At 49.4% G+C, this 11,766-nt stretch overlaps 1 protein-coding gene across 1 annotated transcript in view; it reads left to right on the top strand.

Moving 5' to 3' along the window:
• Positions 1–11,766, top strand: part of ARL5B (ARF like GTPase 5B) — a 16,187-nt gene continuing 4,421 nt past the window's right edge. The window contains exons 1-3 of the mRNA XM_075316809.1: positions 1–57; positions 5,026–5,173; positions 8,586–8,669. Of these exons, the coding sequence (XP_075172924.1) occupies positions 5,030–5,173; positions 8,586–8,669 (228 nt within the window). The 5' untranslated portion in view covers positions 1–57; positions 5,026–5,029. The remainder of the gene's footprint in view (positions 58–5,025; positions 5,174–8,585; positions 8,670–11,766) is intronic.

Raw genomic sequence — 11,766 nt, 5'->3', positions numbered from 1 at the left:
CAAAGTGATCATTGTGGGACTCGATAATGCAGGAAAAACCACTATTCTTTACCAGTTGTAAGTATTAATCATTACACCTTACATAGGGACTGCTGCTAAATGTATACCGTATTTTTCAGACCATAAGACCCACCCTGGTTTTAGAGAAGGAAAATTAAAATTTTAAGCAAAAAATGTGGTCATGACGCACTGTTATGGGGCGAGGATCTGCTGCTGACACTGTTATGGGGGGTAATGTCCCCAAATTCTCTACTAAGCTACCCCAGCTTGGCAATGATCCTCCAGCCTTGTGTGTGTATATATATATATATATATATATATGTGTATGTGTGTGTATGTGTGTGTATGTGTGTGTATGTGTGTGTATGTGTGTGTGTATGTGTGTGTATGTGTGTGTATGTGTGTGTGTGTATGTGTGTATGTATATATGTATATGTATATATATATCTCTCACTCCACGCTGTAGTTGCCAGGGGTGATCATGCGGCTGGCTGTTTAGTAAGCGCGCACCCCCCGCCCATCATCCTGCCCACCTGTCAGCGCCGGCTTCAGCGCTGAGAGATGGGCAGGAGGATGGGCGTGCATATGTAATGAGCAGGCCCACGTGGTCACGGCAGGCTGCCGCAGCCTGCTCATCCCCCTGATGACCCGCAGCACCCTCATTCCCCGCAGCCCTACATTCAGATTATAAGACGCACCCCCCACTTTGCCCCAACATTTGAGGGAAAAAAGTGTGCTTTATAGTCCGAAAAATACGGTATCTGTGTGCTTGTATTTATGTTCTAATAATCTTGAACCAGGAGGTTCAGGATGATCAAAGAATTCTTATGAATGAATATAAGGGAAATGTATTTTTTTTTCCTTTTCTTACTATGACCTAGTATGGGTGATAAGTCGCTCCTTGCAAAGGTCTCATTTCTGGGATTTCCACCGATTCCAAGAACATGACTCTGGAGTTCCCCTTTAAATGCAGCTCTGGGTTGTAAGTGAATTGGGCGCTAATGCATTTGCTTAACAATCGTTTTGTTTAAATCGGATAGTAGAGACCTGTTCTCCCGGGGACCAGACACTTATGACTTTTCTTGTGCATCCTTTTGTGGCCACCATATATCATGTGAAGGAGCTGTGGAGCTGCGCCTGCTCACACATGGTGGTTGCTGGCCCTTACAGCCTGTGACTGCAGCAATCAGATGTGCTGTAGCTTTAATTGTCCCAGATTAACCCCCTTATCTTGCAACCTCGCAAATATATTTTTCTCTCCCATTTTTAGTGCATACTTTTGCTAATTAAATGGTTCCATTAAAAACACAATTAAAGGGAACAAATAATCAGGTTTTTCGTATATAAGGTAAAGCCAGTAGTGGGCAGTTCGGAGTTCGGATGTTTAGGTTTTCATATCCAAGAAAGTGAAGTTTATAAAATCGGCAGTTATTTGATTGGCATTTGCAACAGAGCAGATAATATCTGGGTGGGTATTCATGTGGACTAAAGCCCCCCCCCCCCCCCCCGTCGACTGTTCCTCCCTCTCTCTGTTCTCTATGCTAATTTTACTATTCACTAAGATGGCGCCGGAGTTGGCGCCTGCGCACACCTCTCATCTCCGGCGCCGTCTTTGTGAAGTACTTGTTACCCCTGTTATATACTTCTGGCTGAGAGAGCAGCGCATGCGCCCTCACATCTTCTGCTCTCGTTGGGACCGTGGGAGTGCGCGGTCACAACAGAAGCAAAAAATTAAGACATTCTAGCCCTTTTTTTTTTTTTTTTTTTTTTTTTTTACTAATAAAACTAGCTGGAATCACAAATGCATAAAAGCTGCATGTGTGATTCCGGCTTGAAAGTGGTCTCCCCATTAAAGTAAAGATTGATAAGTTCGCCGGAGCGGAGCCGTCCCGTACACAGGCACTCGCTGGGATGAGTAAATTAGGATCGGTGCTTGCTGCGTCCTGTACACGGGCACTCGCTGGGTTGAGTATAATAGGATCGGTGCTCGCTGCGTACCATACACGGGCACTCGCGGGGATGAGTACCCTAGGATCGGTGCTCGCTGCGTCCTGTACACGGGCACTCGCGAGGATGAGTACCCTAGGATCGGTGCTCGCTGCGTCCTGTACACCGGCACTCGCTGGGATGAGTACACTTGTATCGGTGCTCGCTGCGTCCTGTACACGGGCACTCGCTGGGTTGAGTATAATAGGATCGGTGCTCGCTGCGTGCCATACACGGGCACTCGCGGGGATGAGTACACTAGGATTGGTGCTCGCTGCGTCCTGTACACAGGCACTCGCTGGGATGAGTAAATTAGGATTGGTGCTTGCTGCGTCCTGTACACGGGCACTCGCTGGGTTGAGTATAATAGGATCGGTGCTCGCTGCGTACCATACACGGGCACTCGCGGGGATGAGTACCCTAGGATCGGTGCTCGCTGCGTCCTGTACACGGGCACTCGCGAGGATGAGTACCCTAGGATCGGTGCTCGCTGCGTCCTGTACACCGGCACTCGCTGGGATGAGTACACTTGTATCGGTGCTCGCTGCGTCCTGTACACGGGCACTCGCTGGGTTGAGTATAATAGGATCGGTGCTCGCTGCGTGCCATACACGGGCACTCGCGGGGATGAGTACACTAGGATTGGTGCTCGCTGCGTCCTGTACACAGGCACTCGCTGGGATGAGTAAATTAGGATTGGTGCTTGCTGCGTCCTGTACACGGGCACTCGCTGGGTTGAGTATAATAGGATCGGTGCTCGCTGCGTACCATACACGGGCACTCGCGGGGATGAGTACCCTAGGATCGGTGCTCGCTGCGTCCTGTACACCGGCACTCGCTGGGATGAGTACACTTGTATCGGTGCTCGCTGCGTCCTGTACACGGGCACTCGCTGGGTTGAGTATAATAGGATCGGTGCTCGCTGCGTACCATACACGGGCACTCGCGGGGATGAGTACACTAGGATTGGTGCTCGCTGCGTCCTGTACACAGGCACTCGCTGGGATGAGTACATTAGGATCTGTGCTCGCTGCGTACCATACATGGGCACTCGCTGGGATGAGTACACTAGGATCGTACTCGCGGGGATGAGTACACTAGGATCGGTGCTCGCTGCGTCCCGTACTCGGGCACTCGCTGGGATGAGTAAATTAGGATTGGTGCTCGCTGCGTCCTGTACACGGGCACTCGCTGGGATGAGTACATTAGGATCGGTGCTCGCTGCGTCCCGTACACGGGCACTCGCTGGGATGAGTACATTAGGATTGGTGCTCGCTGCGTCCTGTACACGGGCACTCGCTGGGATGAGTACATTAGGATCGGTGCTCACTGCGTCCTGTACACGGGCACTCGCTGGGATGAGTACACTCGGATCGTACTCGCGGGGATGAGTACATTAGGATCCGGTGCTCGCTGCGTCCCGTACACGGGCACTCGCTGGGATGAGTACATTAGGATTGGTGCTCGCTGCGTCCCGTACACGGGCACTCGCTGGGATGAGTACATTAGGATCGGTGCTCGCTGCGTCCCGTACACGGGCACTCGCTGGGATGAGTACATTAGGATCGGTGCTCGCTGCGTCCCGTACACGGGCACTCGCTGGGATGAGTACATTAGGATCGGTGCTCGCTGCGTCCTGTACACAGGCACTCGCTGGGATGAGTACATTAGGATTGGTGCTCGCTGCGTCCTGTACACGGGCACTCGCTGGGATGAGTACATTAGGATCGGTGCTCACTGCGTCCTGTACACGGGCACTCGCTGGGATGAGTACACTAGGATCGTACTCGCGGGGATGAGTACATTAGGATCGGTGCTCACTGCGTCCCGTACACGGGCACTCGCTGGGATGCGTACATTAGGATTGGTGCTCGCTGCGTCCCGTACACGGGCACTCGCTGGGATGAGTACATTAGGATCGGTGCTCGCTGCGTCCTGTACACGGGCGCTCGCTGGCTTGAGTACATTAGGATCGGTGCTCGCTGCGTCCCGTACACGGGCGCTCGCTGGGATGAGTACATTAGGATCGGTGCTCGCTGCGTCCTGTACACGGGCACTCGCTGGGATGAGTACATTAGGATCGGTGCTCGCTGCGTCCTGTACACGGGCACTCGCTGGGATGAGTACATTAGGATTGGTGCTCGCTGCGTCCTGTACACGGGCACTCGCTGGGATGAGTACATTAGGATTGGTGCTCGCTGCGTCCCGTACACGGGCACTCGCTGGGATGAGTACTTTAGGATCGGTGCTCGCTGCGTCCTGTACACGGGCGCTCGCTGGGTTGAGTACAATAGGATCGGTGCTCGCTGCGTCCTGTACACGGGCGCACTCTGGGTTGAGTACACTAGGATCGGTGCTCGCTGCGTCCTGTACACGGGCACTCGCTGGGATGAGTACACTAGGATCGTACTCGCGGGGATGAGTACACTAGGATCGGTGCTCGCTGCGTACCATACACGGCCACTCGCTGGGATGAGTACATTAGGATCGGTGCTCGCTGCGTCCCGTACACGGGCACTCGCTGGGATGAGTACACTAGGATCGTACTCGCGGGGATGAGTACACTAGGATCGGTGCTCGCTGCGTACCATACACGGGCACTCGCTGGGATGAGGACACTAGGATCGTACTCGCGGGGATGAGTACACTAGGATCGGTGCTCGCTGCGTACCATACACGGGCACTCGCGGGGATGAGTACATTAGGATCGGTGCTCGCTGCCCGCCGCTCTCACGTCATCCAGCAGGTGTCAGTAGATGGGTTGTTAGCATGATTCTCCCTATAAACTCCAAATTCAGCCCATGTGGGTGTGATTCAGGTGTATTTTATCTTTTTTATATCTACACCACCCGGTTTGCTTACTAGTCGGCCGATCTAATCAGCAACATGTATCCCGATGGTGCAGCGCAGAAAGCCTGTGCTCGGGGGAACTGAATGAGGCTCATTATTAATTTTTTTTTTTTTTTTTTTTCCCCCAGAAAGGTGTAGACTTAATGCATTTTAAAGTTTCACTTTTTTCTTTTTTTTTTATTTTTTCAGCTTAATGAATGAAGTGGTTCATACGTCCCCAACCATCGGAAGCAACGTGGAGGAAATTGTGGTGAAGAATACCCACTTTTTGATGTGGGACATCGGAGGTCAGGAATCGCTGCGCTCATCGTGGAACACCTACTATTCCAACACAGAGGTAACCGTCCGGCACGCCTTCCTCCCCGCGCTCCGGCTCCCTGCACTGTTAGCTTTTCAGTGATGTCAGTTAATGTGTCACACCCCGTGATGAGTCTCCATTTACAATCTGCTTTAGTGGAAAATACAGCAAATGAAGGAAGAGCAAGTAAAGGTGCAGAGCGGTGTTGTGTGTCGGGGGGCGGTGTTGTGTGTCGGGGGGCGGTGTTGTGTGTCGGGGGGCGGTGTTGTGTGTCGGGGGGCGGTGTTGTGTGTCGGGGGGCGGGTCCTCTGCACACTGAGAAGCAGAATATATGACGCTTGGTCAGCCATTGTGGAGACGTTACATAAGTCTTCTCCAACTTTAACTACTGAATGGCAATTTCATAACCAGACAGCCAAGTAGATTTGCCATTCAGGAATCCAGGAAAGCTTGGTGACTAGTTGGAGCTGTAACAGAAATTGTCCATGTTCAGAACATTTTTGGTCACCCTTCGAGTGTGTGTACATACATACATACATACATACATACATACATACATACATACATACATACATACATACATACATACATTTTATTCGCAGGTTCAGCTTAGAAATCATCGACGGAAATATATAAACGTTAAGACTAGAGTTGAGCGGATCCGCTATAATCCTGGTCCTCCGGATCGGGTTTCCGGCGAAGTCCGGATCCGAGGCTATGTAAATGAATGGGGAGTCGGATCCAGGAAGAGAGAGAGATAATTTAATATAAAAAGGGAAACACATGGAGTCATTACACACAGAGGGATTTAGTCCTATATATTATATAGTCATTACACGTGTATAATGACTTTATATAATATATGTGAAATAGATCCCTCTGTGTGTAATGACTCTATATAATGTATAGGAATAGATCCCTCTGTGTGTAATGACTCTATATAATGTATAGGAATAGATCCCTCTGTGTGTAATGACTCTATATGTTTCCCTTTTTCTATTGAATTACTGAAATTAACTTTTTGATATTCTAATTTATTGAGCTGCACTTGTGTGTACTGGGGACTTTGGCGAGTGATTCTTCTATATTTTTCTCATTTAGTCCAATAATCCTGAATATCTGACTTTCTGCGGTGACAGGACCCAGTAGATGTGGGGTTGAGGGGATATTGGTGTTCTCTCATTTTCAGGTTGTGGCGGTGAAGTTTCCGACATCTGACCTGTAATCCCGGTCACGGCTGACTGCGCTCATGTGTGCGGCTGCTAATCCTTCTGGAGGCCCCTCGGCTGATTGATGTGACAGGAGGGCCCTGTGGATGGAATGGCGGAGGGGAAAGTGCTGCACTTACATGATGTATAGCCTGTGAATAGAGGACATTGTGTGTACATTGTGTGAGTGCCGCCTTTTGTGAGGCTTGTATAATGGTTTGGCTCACGAGCTTCTGAGCCGCACAACTCACGTCAATGCCAGAACTGTGCAAAAAAAAAGTGTAGATTCCCATGTTCCTGCGTTCTGGCCATTGGTGGAGGGAACTATGGTCTCTGAAGGCCACGGCTGGAATTGTCCTCCACCTGCCGCACGCTGAGCTCTGTGAGATATACCATGTGTGTGCTGCACTACGCGAATGTCAGGATTGACAGGGCCTAAGGGGAAAAGTGCGCTAAACTTGGGGTTACCAGCCGTCCGAATCCTACAGGTCACATCCTAGAGAGATAGTGTTATGTGCACTCATAAGAAACATGAGCTCCACTCGTTGCTCTTAGCAAAAACTTGACTTTCCAGTTCTCCGTTGCCGTTCACCATTCCTCTTGTATCTTTTTATCTACATACTGACGATGGCGGGTGCGGGCAGTGTCACCGGCATGGTGATAGTGTAGATAAATACGTGGACACCGATACTTTCAACCTATCAGGACTGAGGGCACCTCCTGTTCCACAGAAACAAACTAGAAGCCAACCCTGCTCTCCACCCTGAGGACACGTCATCAGTTAGGTCCTGAGAGCCGGGGTCATAACAGATTGGAAGTACAATCCTTTTTGACAAGGGGTGTTTTCAAGTCAATCAAATTTCCAGGAGGCACAACATTGGGACGGCACAAGGAAGCATAAAGATGCTACGTGATTGGCATTTACTAGTGTTCCAGGAGCACGATCATTCTCGAGTGCTCGGTTCTCGTAACGAGCAGTTGGACGCTCTGACTGGCACAACTCTAGGACGCGGGTATAATGGAAGGTAATGGGGAACTCGAATATTTTTCCAGATGATCTACCATTATGCTCGGTACGTGAGTTGTGCCCATCCAAGAACTGAGCATGATGGTACCCAATCATCACTAGTTACGAGTACAGAGTATGGTAGTGCCCGATTATCACTAGTTACAGGTACCAAACACTTGATGGTACTCGCTCATCACTGTTACGAGTACGGAGCACCCGAGCATGGTAGTGCCCGCTCATCACTTGTTACCAGTACAGAGCACCCGAGCATGGTAGTGCCCACTCATCACTAGTTACCAGTACTGAGCACCCGAGCATGGTAGTGCTCGCTCATCACTAGTTACGGGTACTGAGCACCCGAGCATGGTAGTGCTCGCTCATCACTAGTTACGGGTACTGAGCACCCGAGCATGGTAGTGCTCACTCATCACTAGTTACCAGTACTGAGCACCCGTACATGGTAGTGCTCGCTCATCACTAGTTATGGGTACTGAGCACCCGAGCATGGTAGTGCTCGCTCATCACTAGTTATGGGTACTGAGAACGTGAGCATGGTAGTGCCCTCTCCTCACTAGTTACGAGTACCGAGCATGGTAGTGTCCGCTCATCACTAGTTTCGAGTACTGAGCACCTGAGCATGGTAGTGCCCGCTCATCACTAGTTACGAGTACTGAGCACCTGAGCATGGTAGTGCTCGCTCATCACTAGTTACTGGTACTGAGCACCCGAGCATGGTAGTGCTCACTCATCACTAGTTACCAGTACTGAGCACCCGTACATGGTAGTGCTCGCTCATCACTAGTTATGGGTACTGAGAACGTGAGCATGGTAGTGCCCGCTCATCACTAGTTACGAGTACTGAGCAGCTGAGCATGGTAGTGTCCGCTCATCACTAGTTACGAGTACTGAGCACCCGAGCATGGTAGTGCCCGCTCATCACTAGTTACGAGTACTGAACACCTGAGCATGGTAGTGACCGCTCATCACTAGTTACGAATACTGAGCACCCGAGCATGGTAGTGCCCGCTCATCACTAGTTACGAGTACTGAGCACCCGAGCATGGTAGTGCTCGCTCATCACTAGTTACGAGTACTGAGCAGCTGAGCATGGTAGTGTCCGCTCATCACTAGTATTTACCAAAAATGCACATCAGGAAAGTGGTCAGATCCTCTTATCTAGGGGCGTTTAGTAAAAATAATTGTTTTATTCGCTAAAAACCTTATTTCTCCTCAGTTCATCATCCTGGTTGTTGACAGCACGGACCGAGAGCGACTTTCCATCACAAAAGAGGAGCTGTACAGAATGCTTGCACACGAGGTGGGTTACACGCTGCTCCTCCGATGTCGTGTTTACAGCTTTCTAGTTCTCTTCCATTTTTAGCTGAAGTAGCGCCTCATCCGATGACCGTAAAGCCAGCGCCGTGTCCGAGTGAGAGCCGATTATCGTACGCGGTCAGCTGCTCACAACCGGTATTTTATCTTTTCTCTCGGCTCAGACGTCTGACAGTTTTGGATCATTGGCAACGGGTTACTGGCTTTCTGGAGGACGCAGGGAAGTGATTCAACTGTGAAAGCCCTGATCCAAAAATCTTTTTCCCTTCTCAACTCCCTACAAGTGTCTTACTTTAGGAAGAAAATGCTTTGTGTCTGAGCATGACATATTAATCTATCGGCACAGAGCGGGCAGCGGAGAGCGGTGACGGCCGCGCTGATGTCACGGGTGTCTCTTCATTTTGGATGCGTTGTTACTCGTGTCTGTGAAGCCGGAGTCCGCTGAATTCCCGGCCTCTGTATGTTTGCGCATGTAACGATGCCCACCCTTTTCTGCCCCCGCTAATCAAGAGAGCAGTGTAAATCGGGTGCTAACTTTTTGCACAAAAATAACTTGTAGCAAATTTTTCAACTTTGATAACAAAAAAAGTGATCGAAACTCCAAGTTTGCCGTGTTGGTGTTTTGGGGGCTTGTGGCATTTTTTTTTTCCCTCCAAATGCAGCATTTTTTCTTATTCTGTTTCATCTAACTCCATTCACTCGCTGATTCTCAAAGTTTGGCCTCGAGCCATCCCATAATCCATCCTTCTCTCCTGAATAGCTATTATAAAGGCTTCGGAGAAAAAAAAATGTGCAGAAGTAATATGATCCCGACTCTCTGTTGTTTTGTGGTCCGGGCTAGTTTGCGTCACTTAGCACAAAGCTCGGAGAATTGAGTGATCGCTGCGGGAAACGTTACACCGAGAACTATCATTACATAATCCCCCCCCCTCCCCCTGGAGGCTGTCGGGGAATGAAATCTAAGCTGCGGGTAACTAAAGGGCAGGAGAGCCGGTAAAAGAATGTCACCCGAAACGTTTCCTCTGCCAAGTTTCTTCTGGAAAATGTGCACAGATTCCAAGAAGAGTGAGGGTCCGAAAATAAGGGGGGCACAAAAGGTAAAAAGTGCTTGTATTGTCTGGTCTGGAATAAATATCCTCCAAAAATTAAGCATTACTTACAGCAAAGAAGCGCAGTAGTTATACATCGCCCAGGCCAAAAACTAGTACTCTTGCCGGATGCAGCTAAAGGGTACTTGACATGCTACGACATCGCTAGCGATCTCGTTAGCGATGTGAAATTCTAGATCGCAAGTGCGATCTTTTGAGATCGCACATAGGTCATTTTGCGCATGTGCGACCTCAAAAGATCGCACTTGCGATCTAGAATTTCACATCGCTAACGAGATCGCTAGCGATGTCGCAGCATGTAAAGTACCCTTAAGCCCCCACTAGGTGGAGGCATCACAGGTGCAGGAGGAATAAATCACACCCACACTTCCCAAAAATTTAGAGGGCGATTGCTGGATGGTAAAACTGCCCACTGATGGCTTGCATAGAGCGCTGTTCACACATGCAGATGCACAGTCACAAGCCCGCAGCCTATTAAGTGACGCCCATACTATTAGATCAGGCGGGCTGCCAAGCCGTACTCCATCTGTGCACCATACAGGGACAGGAACTCTAATATGCAAGGCCCAACAGAAAGGGGCCTGGCTGCATCCTGTATTCTGGCCATAATACCAACTAAAACCTCATTTATTTTTTTATTTATTTTTTTTTGTCCAGGATGCAGCCATGTGTGAACAGCGCTCTATGCAAGCCATCATCCATTTTTTTTGTGTGTGTGATTTGCTCCTCCTGCACCTGTGATGCCTCCACTTAGTGGGAGCTTAACTGCATCTGGCTAGAGTACTAGGTTTTTTTTTTGTTTTTTTTTTTCCCTTGGCAATGTAAAACTACTGCCCTTCTTTGCTGTAAGTATTGTCTGGTCTGACCATCAATATAATAGGGGATTTGCTTAACACTGCATGAACCGGTCAACAGCCAGTATGTGTCCAAAGACAGATACAGAGGGCTATTAAGTGCATGGAGGGTGTAAACAGAGGATAAAAAGGACCAGATTTGGAAGATTATTATTTTTGTAAGGGCAAAACTGGAATGGTTAGATTAGTGAGTTGAGTCGATAAGCCAGTCTAAATAAAATGCATTTTTAGGGCAAGCCTAAAATTATGGGTATTGTGTAGAGTTGAGCTAGCACCTAACAAGTACTGTCTAATAGTCGCTTATTCATTCCGAATAGCGTGTGCAATGCAAGTCAATGGAACAAACTTGCAAAATAACGAGTAACTCGAATGCAGTACTATTCGCGTGAGTAGCGAATTGTGCGGAATTCGAGTTATTAGTTACTTTGCAAGTTTGTCCCATTGACTTGCATTGCACACGCTATTTGGAATGAATACGCGACTTTTAGACAGTACTCGTTAGGTACTAGCTCCGCTCTAGTATTGGGAATTAAGCAAATTGTCCTGGGTAGTGCATTCCAAAGAATTAATGCAGCTCGTGAGAAGTCTATAGGCCGCTTTACACGCTACGACATCGCTAATGCAATGTCGTTGGGGTCACGGAATTTGTGACGCACATCCGGCCGCATTAGCGATGTCGTTGCGTGTGACACCTATGAGCGATTTTGAATCGTCGCAAAAACGTTCAAGATCGGTGACATGGGGGTCCATTCTCAATTATCGCTGCTGCAGCGTGTACAATGTAATTTTGTCGTTTCTGCGGCAGCACACATCTCTCCGTGTGACGCCGCAGGAACGAGAAACCTCACCTTACCTGCGGCCGCTGGCAATGCGGAAGGAAGGAGGTGGGCGGGATGTTACGTCCTGCTCATCTCCGCCCATCCACTTTGATTGGGCGGCCGCTTAGTGACGTCGATGCGACCGGCGAACTGCCTGCTTTCTAAGGGGTGCGGCGTCACAGCGACGTCGCTAGGCAGGTAAGTAGTGTGACGGGTCTGGGCGATGTTGTGCGCCACGGGCAGCGATTTGCCAGTATCGCACAACCGATGGGGGCGGGTACGCACGCTAGCGATATCGGTAC

Source organism: Anomaloglossus baeobatrachus, chromosome 6 (genome assembly GCF_048569485.1).
Source record: "Anomaloglossus baeobatrachus isolate aAnoBae1 chromosome 6, aAnoBae1.hap1, whole genome shotgun sequence".
Lineage (NCBI taxonomy): Eukaryota > Metazoa > Chordata > Amphibia > Anura > Aromobatidae > Anomaloglossus > Anomaloglossus baeobatrachus.
The sequence above is the reverse complement of the archived record's forward strand: the minus strand, read 5'-3'. Positions and strand labels throughout refer to the sequence as shown.